Source organism: Python bivittatus, unplaced genomic scaffold, assembly GCF_059951505.1.
Source record: "Python bivittatus isolate LINGU-HERP-01145 unplaced genomic scaffold, Pbiv_v1 ctg000960_np1212, whole genome shotgun sequence".
In the NCBI taxonomy this organism is placed as follows: Eukaryota; Metazoa; Chordata; class Lepidosauria; order Squamata; family Pythonidae; genus Python; species Python bivittatus.
Window position 1 is genome coordinate 10157702 of NW_028277124.1, and position 17489 is coordinate 10175190.

At 38.5% G+C, this 17489-nt stretch overlaps 1 protein-coding gene across 9 annotated transcripts in view; it reads left to right on the top strand.

Moving 5' to 3' along the window:
• The window catches only part of ARAP3 (ArfGAP with RhoGAP domain, ankyrin repeat and PH domain 3), an 83532-nt gene that overhangs the window by 15573 nt on the left and 50470 nt on the right, over positions 1–17489 (top strand). For 8 of the 9 annotated variants that reach the window (XR_015794253.1, XM_088131588.1, XM_088131587.1 and 5 more), the window contains 16 exons: positions 1958–2028; positions 2538–2611; positions 3159–3425; positions 3843–3912; positions 4244–4364; positions 4626–4807; positions 5164–5270; positions 6288–6487; positions 7801–7886; positions 8099–8281; positions 8515–8659; positions 9380–9475; positions 9553–9706; positions 13959–14061; positions 14731–14929; positions 15531–15594. Coding sequence is in view for 8 of the 9 variants with exons in the window: in XM_088131588.1 (XP_087987714.1) it covers positions 1958–2028; positions 2538–2611; positions 3159–3425; positions 3843–3912; positions 4244–4364; positions 4626–4807; positions 5164–5270; positions 6288–6487; positions 7801–7886; positions 8099–8281; positions 8515–8659; positions 9380–9475; positions 9553–9706; positions 13959–14061; positions 14731–14929; positions 15531–15594 (2122 nt within the window). In the remaining variant the exon portion in view is untranslated. The remainder of the gene's footprint in view (positions 1–1957; positions 2029–2537; positions 2612–3158; positions 3426–3842; positions 3913–4243; positions 4365–4625; positions 4808–5163; positions 5271–6287; positions 6488–7800; positions 7887–8098; positions 8282–8514; positions 8660–9379; positions 9476–9552; positions 9707–13958; positions 14062–14730; positions 14930–15530; positions 15595–17489) is intronic. The other variant, XM_088131589.1, reaches the window with a different exon arrangement.

Genomic DNA, 17489 nt, shown 5'->3' on the forward strand with positions numbered 1-17489 from the left:
AATCTGCCTTCCTATAACTTCAATCCATTATTTCATATCATCAAATGGATTGAGGACAGGTCTTGATCTCTGTGTTTCTGTATTCTGCTATCATAGCAGTGCTATCAGAGCTAAGCATTTCCAATTCCTTCGCTCTCTCTTATATGACTTACTTACAAATACCTGGTCATTTTCATTGCTGTCCTCTGAACTTAAAGTGCGGTGCCCAGAACTGAACATGGTGCTTTAGGTGGGGTCTGCCTCTGACTAAACTTAAATATTTCCTTTAATATCAAGATTCTAGCATTATATGATCTCTTGCCTCAATGTTTTTGCAGTTTCCCCTTCTTCAGGTAGCTGTTGGTTGATGTTAAGTTTGGGAGAGGTGGTCCTCCATCCTTTGAAAGAGAAAGTTGTCAACACATAAAATAGGAACTTCCTGGAAGTTTGTCTTTCAGTTTGTCTTTCAACAAATATCAGAGTAATTAAAGGCTCTTATCACTACTATTAATGCCTCTTTGAAAGATCAGCCATTTATTTTTGGAAAGCGTCATCTACATCTTTTCCTTGGTTAAGCAGGCAGCAGCAGACACCCAATATTACTTTTATTTGTTCCACTACTTATTTTAACCCACATGCTCTCTACAGTATTTCCAAGTTCAGTTCACCTGGATTTCTGAGCAGGAGCAGATACTGTTAACATGCAGTTCAACTCCTCTTCTGTCAGGCTTCCCTTGGTCATACTAAACTAGAAGCCTTGCAAACAGTGATTCAAGGACACTGTTCTTTTAATAAGTAGACTTACTGCAAGAACTAGGGATGACATTAAAAAAGAAATCTGGCAAGTTCCAAGTGTAAAATGCAAGCTCTTTTTGTAGCATAAGCAAGGTTCAATTTTTGCACTTTTCTCACATGTTCATACAGTTCAGTGGACTGGGAGCCTCATGCCTTTAGGTAGGAGGAACAGTAGCTACCTGTGCCTTGCTTTAGTACGGCTCAATCTGATCTCAGCTGTTTGCCTCTGTCCCTGACCTATCTAGTCCCTGTATCTTCACTTTCTATTGTTTCTGTTCTTTTTAAATAAAGTATATCCTTTGTTTGCTATATTTCGGTTATGGGAGTCATCTATGTCTTCATCATACGTATTAAATCATGTTTATCTTTCTGACTTCAGAGACTTCAAGCTCCTCTAGTGTATTTCTCTAATCTGAGTGTTAGTATATAGAAAATGAAGGCCATTAATTTTAGAGCCAATGTTCTTCCTGAATTTTCATTGAGTGGTTCAGTAGGTCCCATTGTTCTGCTGTTCAAGCTTGCCATTCTTTGGCTGAACACATTTTACCAGAGTGGGCAAATGATAAAACCTGCATCATGACATTATGTTACAAAACCTGCAACATTATGTACTTGCCTCAGATATTATGATGCAAGGACATAAGGATGGGATTTGCATCATGACCCCACTGTGTGCATGCTAGCATTTTGATGTAATCTGCAGATGCTTTTGTTGGGAGGTGTAGTCTGTCTCATGTCATCATCCAGAGTACTCAGACCATGGTCCCAGAAACCAAATCGTTCCCATCAATATAATTTGCTAAGTTCTTTTTTCCCCTTCCCCCTCCTCAGAGAATTTCATGAGCAAATAATATAATATATAGGGCATCCATCATCAGTTCTCAAAATGTCTAATTTATTTTTCATGGGGAAAAAAAGAGCTCTTATTGGAACAGCAGCACTAGAAATTTTTCTAATTGCTAAAACAAAACTTCCCTCCTTCCTGTGTGCCTATAGCAATCCATTTCACAAAGTTCTCTCTGCTAAGAAGAGGTCCGTAAGAGACAGACACATAAGATTTTTCTTTCTGTTTTCCATTTTTGTTCTGCCTAAATCAGACTCAGAAGAACTTCACTGAAGTCTCTTTTCTTTACCTTTTTATTTTTGAAGTCATTATCGCTTTTCCAACTTTGTTTACCCTCAGATGCTGTTGATGAGTTCATCAGCCCCTACTGTGAGAGTATGTTTGGACTTTGCTGGTCCACTCGGGGTCAGGTGAGGATATCTTGGGCTCTTTTTTCTAATTGTGTTCTTCCCCTCCAGACAGTTGCCTATCCCAGCACTGGCCGGTTGGAGGATGGAATGGGAGGAGGGAGCAGCGAGAGGAGCAGATGTCTAACTATGTATAAACTGATGAGATTGGGATAGACTATGAGTGCCAGATAGAAGGGTGGAATGTAATGGATAGCTCAAAGAAAATGTCAACTGAGCTTTCTAAAGCAATAAAGAAAATTTAATACTGGGAATTATTAGGAGAAGAAACAGTAAGGATCACCATGCTCCCAAAGAAATCTATATTGTTAGATACAAATAATAGGGAACGGCCATGCTTTCAGGCCCAAGTTTTTTTTTTTAATTTCTTAGATGGAAATATAAAGCTGATTTAGATCCCAGTAAGAAAGTTCCATTGGCATCAATTTATGCACAAAGAAAAAGTCATAGAATTGAGCAATTGGCCAAGAAAATTGCTGTGTCTGCTGAACTGTTCTTTAATATTCTTCTAGGATTCAGCAACTTCTGAATGTCAAGACTATGAAGATGTACGAAAATGTATAACAAACCAGAGGAAGGACCCCATGTAAGTGTTCTGTCTTCTTTTCTGCCTATGCATATTATGCACGATTCCTTCTCTTTAAATATGCAGTGTTAATAAGCAATTCAATTGTTTAATATGCAGTGTAGTTTCATGGAGCATCCAGATATCATGATCCTTCTTTAGCCCATATTTTATCCATTTGTTCTTTAAACTTAGGAAGAAAGAGCCAAATCAGAAGAGCAATTCTCAGGAACTAAGGAAGCACACAGATTTTAGAGACACTTTGTCCATATAAAGCTTTTCATTTACTAATTTCAGTGCAGTATGAATGTTTATCCTTCAGCTATAATTGTCAATATATGGGAAGCAGCCATTCACTAAGGGGTTATTATACTTCTCATGGTTCTTTTCTCATATTCTGTTTCTGTTGCCTCTCTAAGCAGTATCTTAAGAGTTAAGAATTACCTCTTTTGCTGGGAGTGCTTTTACTGTCCAAAGAGATTAGCTGGCCCCAAGTTACAATAGGAGAGAGATTCATGCTTCTACCACTTTCTGATTCATTAAGCAAATCTGACACCCATTCTTTCAGTGACAGAAATTCCAGGGGAGAAGATAAGAGTCCATCTTCTAAGAGGGAAGCTGATATCATCAGCTGCATTGCTCAGAAGGAGGCTGAGGGCTACTCTACAGTGGAAGCTTCACCAGTCAAGCACTCCCCATTCAGGCTCTCTGGCCCCATCTATCCTGGTGAAAATTTAGATGACTTGACTATCTCTCCCTATGCCAGCTATACCTCTTTGTCAGAGCAGCCTCTCTCTGTGCTCAATGGCTGGCTGGACAAGCTCTCTCCACAGGGGTAAGTGACTGGCTGAAGGGACCCTGTATTTTGTTTCTTCCCCTACCTTTTCTTTATTTTCTGTTAGCCTCACCTAAACATGCTTCTTCATAGGAAAATTGGCCATTGCTACATATATATTATACATCATACTATAAAGTTTATAATTCTGACCTAAGACTGTAATAAAGATGTTGTTATTGTAAGGTTTATTTCAAAAAGACACATACAGAGATATCCATAATATTCCTTTTAACAAACTATTACATTTGTGTATGGTTAAACAAATAAATAAATACTCTACTTGTAGGGCTGACCTTCTTCACTTAAACTTTAAAAGCAGATACAACTGTGCTCCCCAGCAGTCCTTTAATAAACACTGTCATGTCCCTGGTGAACAGTTCTGGATTCAAGGAGCTCTCCTTTCATTCTCAATAGGAATTATGTCTTCCAACGACGTTTCGTCAGATTTGATGGGAAAAACCTCATGTATTTTAACAACGAGAAGGTGGGAACAGTATAACAGAAATTAATGTTAAGCAACTATATGTGTTAGAGCTTAGAAAGGGAGTGGGTGAAAAAAAATGGGAGGTTCTGGTTAATTGAAAAAAGAAGGTTGAGCCTAACCTAGGTAGACTAGAGAAATAGTACAGTACTGGAAAGATGATCTAAGATCAAGATTGTCAATTACAATTCTGCTATTTTCTTTTACGTATTTTTTCTTAAAATGTTCAATAAAAATATATTTTGAAAAATAAATTGGATTAACTTTCAGTAGGAAGAAAGTTCTAGAGGAAAAATGTCAGAGTAGAACTCACTAACTGCCTGGGCTGTTGTAGGAACCGTATCCCAAAGGCTTGATTCCTCTCTGTATTATTGGCATGGTACGCTCCACCAAGGACAGCAAATTCCAAGTCATCACTAAACACAGGATTTTTGTCTTCCGAGCTGAAAGTGAAGGTAAGAAATCCCAACCTGATCCCATCGTGCCTTTCTTCTCTTCTTGCTGCTTCCACTTCTCCACCTTCAGTGGCCCATTATTCTAAGCCTTTTACAGGCAGCATTTTTCTGTTTCTCACTGCTCACTTTTATTCTGCTGTTCTTCATTTGGGCATGAGAAAATGTAGGAAGAGCTAACTTTTCCTGGAGGTTTGCATAGATCCTATCAGAAATCACTCTGATAAATATTTGTAATCTTATCTTTTGCTAATATTTCTGTAGCCCAGCGGAATGAATGGTGCAGCACTCTGCAGCAGAAAGTCACTGACAAGCAGATCCTTTGCCCCACCAGCAACAGCAGCACTCATTTCCAGAAGCGTGGCTATTTAGAACTCAAAGGCTACAAATCCAAACTGTTTGTAATTCTTACCCTGGGTGAGATGTGGCTGTACAAAAGCGAGCAAGTAAGTGTCTAAGCCTTTCAGCATTAGGAAGCTAACTAAAGATGTTTTTTATGTCTTCTTCAAAAACATACTTCATACGCTGTAGTTTGTTTTCCCTACTTTAACAGATGAATGTCTCTTTAAGTGGCTCCAAGTGATAATGTCAGACTAGGACAAAAGCAGTCTCTGAACAGTTGAAGCTGTTGGCAGTAAAAGTTACTGGATCACAGCCAGCAGCATCAATATTTCTTCTATTGTTATTTTCCTTTGTAAGAAAAAAAGGGCAAGAGTATTTTTTCTAATTAATCTTGTCAGTTTCAGATAGCATTCTTCTGACTATACATACAAAGTGGTTCCTATTCAAATTTCATCCACAGTTCTTTAAAATGGGCATTGCTATCTGCCTGATTGAGATGCACAGCTCCACTATCCGAGAAGCTAAAGGCCGTAATTTTGAACTCATCACCCCATGCAAGATCTTCAGGTAACACAAACTGGGACTACAAGGTAGAACATCCAACTGCTGTAGTGTTGCATGCTGAGCCAGCCTATCATCGAGGGTCTGCATGACTGGGTGCTACTGAAACCCTCCACCTACCCAAGAATCTGACTTAGGGTCCCATTTTTTAGATTGCCTGGCAACAGCAGAATTTTAAAAAACCCCACAATGAAAGGCCTGTCTTCTCCAGGCATTACTCCCATTAAACAATGGACTATTATTCCCAGAGTTCTCACATCACAGGAGCAACAGCACACTGATTTTTGTGCTTGTTTGAGTGCCTTTGGAGGAACAAGAGAGTTCTGCTGTGATTAGGCACTTCTCCAATAAAAAAAAGTGAGATACCTCTAGAATGCAGAGATTCTGATCCATATGCCTATCTCAGTGAGAAATGGAATATTGTTCCAGAGACCACTATGTCATTTCAGTGGCCAGCAAGGAAGCTCTTTGGAGATGCTTGAAAGAAATAGATCAGCAATTTTCTTATCCTCCTCTGTGAGCGCTCCTGTTAAGTTTCCTGCCACCTGCCAATGTTGCTCAAATGATGTCAGATTCATGCAGACAGCTACATGTTCTGTGCAACTGCACACAGGAGGAAAGTCTTCATGTATAGTCATACATGTATTGGTTTCCATATTTTATTCCTGCAGAAGCATATGATTAGACATGTCTGACATCATTTAAGTGACATCAGCAGGAGAGTTGAATACTCCATGCCTGAAGTGGGTTTTATTTTCTCCTGACCAGGGGAATTAATGCACACTGTAGAAACTCTTCAGCTTGGTTGGAATGCCAGAGCATTTTAGATATTTAGCACGTGAATATAAATACATATGTTAGTCAGTTGTCTTCAGTTTTTGTATACTAACAGATAATCTGTCAAAGTATTACACCCCCAACATCAACTCTGGAATGTTTTGGGGGTAGATGCTGCAAGCAGAGTATTTATTACAGCCTTGCTTTTTGATTAGGCCTTACATCATTTGATGCGTGTTCCCTTAGTTTTGGAGCTGAGTCTGAACGAGAGAAGCAGGAATGGATGGAAGCTCTTCAGAACTCTATTGCTGAGACTTGGTATGATTATGAGGTGGCTGAGAAGATCTGGTCTAACAAAGCTAACAGATTCTGTGCTGACTGCCATGCACTGAGCCCTGACTGGGCTTCCATCAACTTGTGTGTGGTGATCTGCAAACAGTGTGCAGGCAAGTACATCTGTATGTATATGTGCATTTGTATATCTGACATTAAATCCATATATAGGCCTAAATCATGGCAGTTTTAGTGGCAAAGCAACAATACTTCTCTGCACTTATTGCATCTGCAGGCTTTAACAGAACATTTATGATAAGCAGTTGCTACTTTGAAGGAGAAATACTAATCTTTCCTCCAAAATCCAAATTTTTTATTTTGGATTTGAAAATTATACTCCAAAAGTCCCACCTTAGGCATGAAAGCCAGCTGGGTGACTTTGGGCCAGTTACTCTCAGCCCAGCTCACCTCACAGGGTTGTTGTTGTGAGGAAAATAGGAGGAGGGAGGAGTATTAGGTATGTTTGTCACCTTGAATTATTTATAAAAATAATAAAGGCAGGGTAAAAAAAATCTAAAAAATGCTGCAATGCCAATTTAAAATTAAATAATGTCCATATCAGTGGAAGTTGTGCATTTAAGGACAATTGCAGTATGATGGGATATTTTTGAAGGGAGTCTACCCCTTGTAGTTTTTCTTATCTCTCCCCCCACCCCATGTTTTTATCAGCATACATTGATTTGAATTAAACTTTAATTGCTGTGTTTGAGTGCATGTGTATATAGGGGGAGGATTAATTTTGGATTATAGGTGCATTTGTATGTGACTAAGAAATTTTTTTTTTAAAACTAAAGTGTATGGGAATGATTCCAAACACAATCCTTATTGTTCTTATTTATGGCATGTGTTCAATGCCTGAGCAAAATCTGATCTAAATCTGGGATACCATTGTGGCACCCAAGGCCCCAAGGTACATGCAGAAACCTTTGTTGGTGCCTTCTTGGTTCCCTCTGCCCCTTTCTTTTTTAATTCAGAGGAAATGAGAAGCTTGTACTCTGCAAAGAAAACAACCAGTTGCCAACATTACATTTGTTCTCCTCAAGAATGCCTACATACCCAGTAGAAATGGTAGGTGCTGCAGCCCAGTGTTCAGAAAAAAGGACAAACATTGGAATAGATAAAATGTAGTGTCCTGAGAAGGAAAGCAAGGAGAGGAAAGGAGACTTCTCCCATTCTTTTAAAGTCTTCACTACTGTGGCACTCATGTCTGCCCAGAATGTGACTGACATTAGAGAAGCCCATCAACAAAAATGATGTCCCCATCTAACAAGAAGGGTTGTGTATAGTTCTAGTGGAAGGAGCATTTATATGAGTCCTGAGATATGGGCTACTTTGGTCTGAATATGAGGTCAAGCTCCTGTGAAACCTGTAGTTAGATTGCATGCATGCCCTTTGGAATGTTACGTGTTCTTTACCATATCTACAGGTTTGCATCGGAGCCTGGGTTCTAGCATTTCTAAGGTGCAGAGTCTGAAGCTGGACACAAGTATTTGGAGCAATGAGATGGTCCAGGTATGAAGTCTTCTCCAAAGTTCTAGCATTGGGGAGTGGTAGGACCAATCTGAAATTGTAGAATTGCACAGTCGTGGATAAGTGGGATTGAAAAGGCATACACTGGGATTATCTAGGTTGAGATATACTTCTTCAGTATCCCTGGGGATAGAGCGCTTTTGTTCATTCAGTGTCACAATCCTCCAGTGTAATTCCATTGCTCTCTCCTGAAGCTGTTCATCATGCTAGGGAATAAACAAGCAAACAAATTTTGGGCTGCACACCTCCCAGCTTCTCAAGCCTTGTACCCTGATGCTAGCATTGAGCAGAGACGAGATTTCATCATCTACAAGTACCGTTATGGACGCTTCCGCATGCTACACCCTCAATATAACAGTCAAGAAAGCATTTTGCAGGTATGTTTTTATGCACGGAAAAATCTGTCCTCAATATCTGATGGAATTACTAATTAGCTAGATTCCAACATACAAATTCCAGTTCAGTGTCCCACATTAATTGGAGGAAATCTGTGCCAACATTACCTGAAAAGACACATGGTATATTTTTCTTACAGTTTTGATTTGCAGTGCCTGATACTCTTTTAGGAAGTTGATTATCTTGAGTAATTTGATGTTTTTTCTTTTCATAGGCTCTATGTGCAGCTGTGTCTGGGCCAGGATTGCTTAAAAAAATGGTGCATTTTTTTGCAAGCACCATGGCAGCTGAAGTGGGAGGTAGCTGTGTTACTTTGGAAGCTAAGCCCTGGCCCAGCAGTGGCCATAGTCAACATCCAGGTAACTGTACCTTACTGTATACTGTATGTAGAAAACAGGGTAGAAGTTATTTCATTGGGCATACTCATTTAATTAAACCCTGTTTTTTTCCTCACCTACTGCTATGCATTATGTTCTTTTTTAAAAATAATTTTTATTAAAAGAAGATTTTACAAAGATTTAAAAAACTAAAGAAACATAGAAGAAGAAAAAGTTTATAAAAGGGTAAAAGAAAAAGCGAATAACAAAAAAGCAAGAAAAAGAAAGATACCTAAAGAAGCAACTTCCGATCTTCTTTGCAGCAATTACATAGTAATTACCATTTCCACCCTCCCATATTGCATATCATGGTTCCCTTCTTCCCATAAACAAACCTTTTTAATCAATAAATCCCAAAACCAGCAGTTTATTTTTATCCATTTTCAGCAGAAAGTCTATAAAGGGTTTCCAGTCTTTTTTAAAAGTAATTGCAATTCCCTCCTTGATCAAACAAGTCTATGTGTATTATCTTCTTGACATCAGCCAGGCTTAGCAATAAATTCTTTAAATGCCATATAAGCATGTATGTCTGTGGTTGAAATTTATTCACTATCTCCCACCAAACTTATATTTTCTGTCCTACTATGAAAAATTATCTCTTGGAAACATAAAACAAAGCTTAAAAGTCTGTTGGCTTTGAACAAAGACAATTTATTTTTAAATCATCTGTCTGTCTGTCTGTCTGTCTGTCTGTGTATCTAGAAGGGATCTACAATGAAATCACACAACCAGTTGTCCATTGTGGTTACTTATACAAAGCCCCATCCACAGCCAAAGTGATTAAGAGAAGCAGAGATGGTAAGTCCAAGTATTGTGGGATCCATAACTGATGGATAATGGAACAATGGCTTTGGCTAACAGTCTCTCTTGTGTAGAGTTTCGGAGGATCTGGTGCTCACTGGAAAAGTTTTTCCTCTTCTATGAAACTGAAAGGAGTACTGAGCCAACAGGGAAGATTGAAGTGGCAGATGTGATTTCATTGGCAGTGAACAGAACAGACATGTTGGCTACTCCTGGCTCTACAGACAGGTTTGTGGAAATTCGATATATTCAGTTTTTCTCCTCCTTACCCCTGCTGAACTAAGGTTATGTTTGTATGCCTCATGATGATACCAAACAATGAGGCAACACTGGATTCATCTCTGTCAAAAAGAGCAGATCGTTTGGTGGAAGGTTAAGGATCTATTTGGGGATTCATCGGAACCATTTGTCTGTCCCCTTCATCACTCCTCAGTATTACCAGTTATCTGTATTACCATTTGTACAAGATCTGTAGCATGTTGCTGCCATTTGCAACACCCTGCACTGAGTTAAAGTCAGTTATTGCCATGGTTTTAGTCTGCAACCATGCCAACTCCAGGGCTTGCAGGAACATCTCTACCCTCTTTGTCTTCCAAGCTGTTTGCATATTTTGGGTAAGTTCCTTCTCTTTTTCAGTTCTCTGTTTCTCCAAGATAACCTTTGGACTCCACAATGTTCTATTGTAATCCATTCTCCAATCCTAGACAGATTTTAAGGACAAGTGAGCCAATCCAGATTTTGGAACTAACCAGAGGGAAGAAGCCAGGACCTGCAATAAGAAGTATAACACAAGGCTGAAAGGGCTTGATCTCTTTTTGGTATTAATAACTTTTATATTGCTACTTCTCTGGCTTTGGCATCTTTCATCAGTCACCTTCAAGGAATGTAACATTGTAACAAAGGCAAGATAAAATTTTGCTGCTATCATATCTCCCTCAGTCATTTTATCTATAGGCTAAACATTCCCAGATCCTTTAATTATTCCTAATAAGTAGTGAAGCTTGCCAATTACTTCTTTATCTAGGTTGTCTTAAAGGGATTTGTAATGAACAGGGAGGCCAGACCCACAGGGAAAAAAGATAACTTTAGCCAAAAGATTATAACTAAGTTTTAGCCTCTAAGGAGAGTCCCCCATTGTGGGGAGATGGGCGGGGACAAAATAAATAAATAAACCCATTTCTAGACAAAGTACAGCATTTTAATGCATCTTGTGACTACAAGAAGAGCTCTAAGGAGCTTAAACTGAATAGCTTTAAGGATGTAAGTTTTCTAAAATGCAAACTTGGACATCATGAAGCAACTGGGAGATCATGGCTACAAAGACCTTACAAGCTGCAGGGGTAAAATGAGCTCTTTTCAAGTGGAAAAAGCTCAGGATAGCTGAGGGGCTATGCTTATTATCTCCAGGATAATGACCAGCTCATTAAGGTATTTATAAGTGTGTAACTGCTCAATACCATTTCCACTGATTTTCCAGTTATGAATTTTATGATAGTTTCATTGGAAAAGCTAGGATTTTTGTTTTCTACTTGTTTATTACTAGTTTTTTCTTAATCAAAAAGAGACCAGACCTTCCTATCCTTTTCATTCCTAGCTGGCAGACAAACAGGACCATGATGTTATTTGAGTATAGAAGAACTGGAACCACTCAACCTGCTAATAGTGGGGAGTGATCAGTGGGGACAGAAGGGGCCTGGATTATTGCTTTGATGTACAAGTTAAATAGAAGAGGGTCAAGAATACACCCCTGCCTCAGGGGGGAACTGAATGAGTAGAAGCAGCCTTCTATCAATAGATTCACATAGCCTCTCCCTTGGAAATAAGTAAAAAACTTTCTTTTTTTAGATTTAAATCTAAATCTATATATAAATTATAGATTTAAAATTGACAGAGGCTGCAAAAAGGGAATATTTGGGTAAAGAAGAATATTCCTCTGTTAAATGGTGACAAACCAAATAATGCTCAAGAGTTGATCAGTCTCCTCTAAAACCTGCCTGCTCTTCAGTGAGGATGGTTTCACTTTCAGCCCAGTAGCTTTAAGCTAGGGCTTCATTTCCCTTTTGAGAGTAGATAGTTATAAAATAGGAATTTAAAACATTTTGCCTTTTCAGCCATTATTGCTTCATCACTTTCTCCTTGCAGTGGCCTATACTCTCTTTGTTTTTGTTTTCTTTTATTTCATTTTTGGTGTTTCTAGTATCTCTTGCAAGCCTCACTTCATTCAGAGCTTTAATTTTCCTGATGCAATTCCTATGGTTTCTGGAGATTAACTTGTATTCTTCTTTGATTATATTCCCCCTCCTTCTATTTCTAGTCTAGTATGCAGGTCTGACTCTTCTGAATTGCTCTTTCTTTGGATATCACAAATTAAATAACATGATCAGTATTCTCCCAAGGTGCATGTCATCTTCCCTTCTTGAACCACTGCCTCTTTGTTGGTGAGGATTAGGTCCAGATACCAGACACCTTGTTCTTTCTTCCACCTTCTGATAAATGAATTACCAGCAAGAAAAGAAAAGCAATTATTGCATCTCTGATTCTTGGCAGGGTGAGATTCCCAGTAGTTATCAGGATAATTGAAATCCCCCTTTAGTGCAAGATTTATCTTAAGACTCTTTGAAAGACTTGCCATCTGATGCAGAAAGCCCTCACTTCTGTCTTCTGTTTGGCCAGGTGGTCTGTAATAAACCCTGACAATAATATCACTTTTGTTTCTTATTTTATTCTCCCCCAAATACTTTCAACAGGATTTCCATGCTCTGATTCTTGAATTGTACAAGATGGACACCTGCCTGGGATGTGTGTTTCCCTGTAGCTCCCTGGCAACTGAGAACATGGACACATGTTTTGTTATACTGCAAATTTTATAGGGACTTTCATGCCACCCTAATCTCTCCTCTCCTAAGATCTACCAGGTAGAGAAAATGAGGAGTACATGTCACTTCTTTTGTCAGACCTCTGGACCAATATTACCCATTCAGTAGACAATTCTATTCAGTAGCTATGAAAATCCACTCTCAGCTGATACCTGGTATGCTAATTGCTCACCAAGTCTGTAACATCTTCTAGACTTCAGTTGTCCTGTTTTTATTTCCAAATGATCCCCATTCCCCGAAAACCTTTTATATCTTGAAACAAAGATACCAGATTCTCCTGAGAAGGAAGAAAAGTTAAATATTTTGTTGTATAGTGTATGCTGGTCTATGACCGAAATAAAATTGATTATATTATATTTGTTGTATGGTGCATAGTGCTGTGCCTATAATCCAATTGGAAGCACTCCTATCTAATTCTGAAATTCCTGCTCTGTGTCCTCTGCTCTATTGCTAATGCACTTCTTGAATGCACCTCTGTCAAGTCCCACTTATGTCTCTGCAGGTTGAAGTACTGACTTAAACAGATCTTGGTGGTGAATCTTTAGCCCAGTTACTACTGACAGTTAAACACCATCTCCCTGGAAGAAACAAATACAGTCAACTTCGTTTACCTCAGCCTCCAGTTTGTATCTATGCTAGGCATCAATAAAGCTTGGAGAGTTCAAGCAGAGAATTTTTTACCTTGATATGCAAAGAGACAGAACTAATATCTCACATCTCCACTACAATGAATTCTCACAACCTCCCTTTACCATCCCTATATATTTTTATTAACCACTTGTCCCATTGTATAGGAGAGTTTTCATACTTGCACACTTGGATGCTCTTCCAACAGTGAAAATGTCATGAAGACTTAATGACATTCCTTATCAGTTCCTTATGTATCTGTTCAGATTCCAGAGTCGAGACAGTAACTCACATACAGTACTTCTGAAATGCCCTATTTACCATCCTTGGTGGGTAGGGCTAATCTCTCCTCCTATCAGAACTACCCAGATCAATCTCACACAGCAATTGTGTGCTACCTTCTAAATCAGCAGGACCATGAAGTTTCCAGAATATGGGCGAATTTTGTGCTATTGCAATGAAAGAAGTTACTGGACCTGACTGTATGCTAGATATGTTTAGTCTTAAGTATGAATACCTTTATTCTTATTCTCATCTCAACCTTCTGTTTTGTTTTTGATCTACAACTGTATGTTTTAATAAATTATATTAAATTAAATTGGTTATATGTCTAAACTTCTTTCCAATGGACATAAGACATTTTATTTTATTTTCTTGTACGACTATTAACATTTTGATTTTAGACATCAGCTAGATTACAAATTGTAGATAGCTCATTCAGTCCTCACATCCTCTAGTTTGATATTATGTTGCATATTTTATTGGTTGTGGTGTTTATGTAGTGTCTTTGTATTTCTGTTGTCACACTGACTGGTCATTGATGGCAATAGATTATAATATATAAAATAAATTTCAAAATTAAGATTAAAAGATTAATTTCCCCATTATGCAATGGTTTCTTGTCTTATTTTTTAATGTCTTAGTAGATAAATTACTGAACATCTATTCTCAGTGATATTTTTGTTTGCTACAAACAGGTTCTGCTTCATGCTAGAACTGTATCTGAGCAATGAACGAATACAGCAGTTGGTGGCTGATGATTCCAGTAGTCTACAGTCCTGGGCCAATGCTGTTGGCAAGGTAATGGGGAGAAATAATGTTCACTAGAAATTCAGAGGCGAGGGGGCACCTCCTCTTCTAGCATAACATATCATGTATCAGTGCACTATAAACTCAACAGTCAATAGGTAAGGTTGTTTTGCTTTATCCTCAAATATTCCCAAGCATCCTGTGTGGAGAATCTCTGCAAGCTGGGTTCACTGCATAGGTACATTCCATATAGCTATACATTAAAACCGTCTTCCCACACAGCTGTATTAATTTGCTGTTCTTCTCACAGCTTGTGCATATGCTATTTTTGTCAGTACTTTATTTTCATATGGTAATAAACTACTTGCCGGGCAATGCTTGGAACATTTAGTGTGACATAAAGCATATAACAAATCATTCTGAGTTGGAATTTTTATTATTCATATTGCTGCTGCTGCTTCTGTTTTAAATTGTTTAGTTGACTTGCTGTGCAGTTGAAAATTGCACCTTTAAGTTTGTAATATTAATTTAATTACTTTCAATTGTATTCGTGTTTTAACTTTGTGTGAGAACTAACCTGTTTTGATGTTCTACTGTGACAGATAGGATAATCTGATAATAAATAATAAATTATTCATACATAAATAAATACAACCATCATCAGTTTTCATGTTTTGGCCAGCATAACCTTTTCAGAACTGGTATCATCTTCCTTTGCAGTGGTTCACCCCTCTCAGTTGTCACTGTCTGCTGGGCTATGAATTCCAAAAAGTAGGTAGACTCTGCTACAAATCCATGTTAAATCCCAATCAGTGGCTTCAAGGTTTCTTCATCCTGCAGAAGTTTCACCTCTTCATCTGTCCAGAAGAAGAGGGAGCAGTTGAGGACAGCATCAATCTGCGGCAGCTTCAGGAGCTCAGTGAGTCCAGACTTTTCTCTGACAAATGAAAGAAGGGCAGCACCAACCATCTATACCCAAAGGGACTCAGATATTAATAGTAGCTTTTAACTGTTTGATTTCCTTTGACTCAATATCCAGGACAGTCTTATCAGAAAAACCGAAAAATATGTGTATTGATAGACATTTTCCTGGTTCAGAAGCTATATAGCATATTGCAAGTTCTATTGGGATCTCTGTCAGAGTTATATCTCCCTTAGCACTATCCTGGCAAAACAGATGAGTTTTATCTCAAGCTACTTCTTTCAGACATGAAACATTCCATTACACACATGGTACCACACTGTTCTCCCATCTTTACTTTGCAGAGTAGATACTCTAAAAACCCATTAGCTGAGTGTACATTGAAACAATACAGCATGTTCTGTTGCACTGTATGTTCTATTGGGATCTCTGTCAGGGTTTTATTTTGTAATTTTGCTGATGACTGAAGTTATAGATTGTAAGTTACAAACTTTTTTTTAAAGCTGGCCCTGAATACAGCCTCATTTCAACTGCTAAAAATGGATGGTTCACACATTCCTGTATTTCCAATTTTTTCATGTAATGCTTTCTACTATAGGTATTGTTCCACTTGCTGATGGTCCAGAGAAAAAAGAGATGCTGATCCTGGTGGAAATGGGCAGGTGAGCTATATAAGCAGGAGGGTCCTTAGATAAACAAACCTGCACCTTTCTATCATTTAAGTGATTACAGTTACGTAGGAAGGAGCATTTCTTGAGCTATGGAATCTTGACCCTCTACAAATCCATCACTTAACACCTATCTGGTCATAACAGATAGTAGTAACAAAATTTTAGGGATTTGTCAGTCATTAGGATGGCAAATCCCCTCAAGTCTGTGATGCTGTCTCATCATGGAGGGTGGTGTGATGAGCAAAAAATGCTGAGAGTGTATGTCATCCTAATGGCAGCAGGGTCACCCAAGGTATGAAGGTCATCCAGCTGCCAGCTAAACAAGTGAGCAGGAGCAATATAGGAAGATGCTGAAGATGGATGATCGCTTTAGTGACAACAGGCATCATTTCATACTGCGTGGGAGAAGCTAATACCACTTCTGTATTTTACCAAGAAAACCGCATGGATAGAAAATATAAAGTGATTGATAATATACTGCTGGATCGTGGGCCGTTCTGGTCAAATGGCACTCAAGATACTATTGAGGAAGAGTTGAGGATCTTTCAGAGCATTAGTGGCGTTCATGATGTGGCTTGCCTGCAGGATGTCAGTTGCTGGTGTTGCCATGCAGGAAAAAAATCTGAAGCTGCAAAAACAGAGTTATAAACATGGAACATAAGCACGAACATAGGAAAAATAGTGAGATGAAATGAATTGACTACACATTGAATTCTTAGGCATCTGAAATGAAAAGGACTGGAATTGGGATCATACTATTTACTATTCAGGACACAACAGAGAAGTAATGGTTTTGCTTTCATTGACTGGAAGGATATAGCAAGGACAATATTTGGGTGCAATGCAGTCAGTGACCAAATACTATCAACTGGGCTTCACAAACAACCCTTTAATATGACAATTATCCAAGTTTATGCTCCAACCTCTGATGCAAAAGAAGAGGAGGTTGATGAGTTTTATGGTCAAATTCAATCTGAAATCAACAGAACATGCAAGCAAGATGGTGCTGGTTGTGGCTGGAGATTGTAATACCAAAGTTGGAAATATTAAGGAGGAAAACATAGTTGGATTGTATATCCTAGGAAACTGAACTGAAAAGGGAGAATGACTTATCAATTTCTGTCAGTCCAATGATTTCTTATATACATCACCAGATGGAGTACACATAAATCAAATTGACTATATTACTGGTACTTTTTAAAAAGTCAAGTGGAGGCAGGGAACATGGTATAGACAGGGAAGTGTCTAGGGACATACTGCTGTATCTGAACACCCTGTTGCCTATCTTCATTCTTGCCAACCACAAGAATGGGGCTGAAGTATAGCAGAAGGCAGGCCAGCAACTGTGGCAAATTTCCTTGGTGGCCTAGAAAATAAAGCTTTTGGTATGAGGCCTCAAGGACCTTCCATAACTATTTCTAATTAAAGATACTTTTGTCTTTGTCTTGTTTCATATTTGGAGACCTATAAATTAACTTGAAACTTATCTTACTCTCTTGTTCATTTCTTTCTTCCAGCAAAAAGAATGAAGTAGTCTATACTAGATTCAAAGTCTACCAGAGTGGTATATACAGTCCACCTTTCCTTAACCTCTCACAGCAGAGAGACATGGATGTTACGTTATGTCTTACCCCCATGTATGGGTTTTACATGACTTACAAAAATTCCTCTATTTTACACAGTGTATAATGTGTAGTGCTTTCAGATACACTTGAGACTCAATTCCTGCTAGGGGTTTGAACCCCATAGAATAACATCTGGCTGCCTATGCCTGATGAGTCCCCAGTAGGACAACACTGGTCACATAGTCTCTGTGTCCTGGTGGTCAGTATCTGGATTCAAAGCAACTATAGTCTCTGTTATGACTTTAAAGATTAATTTGTATG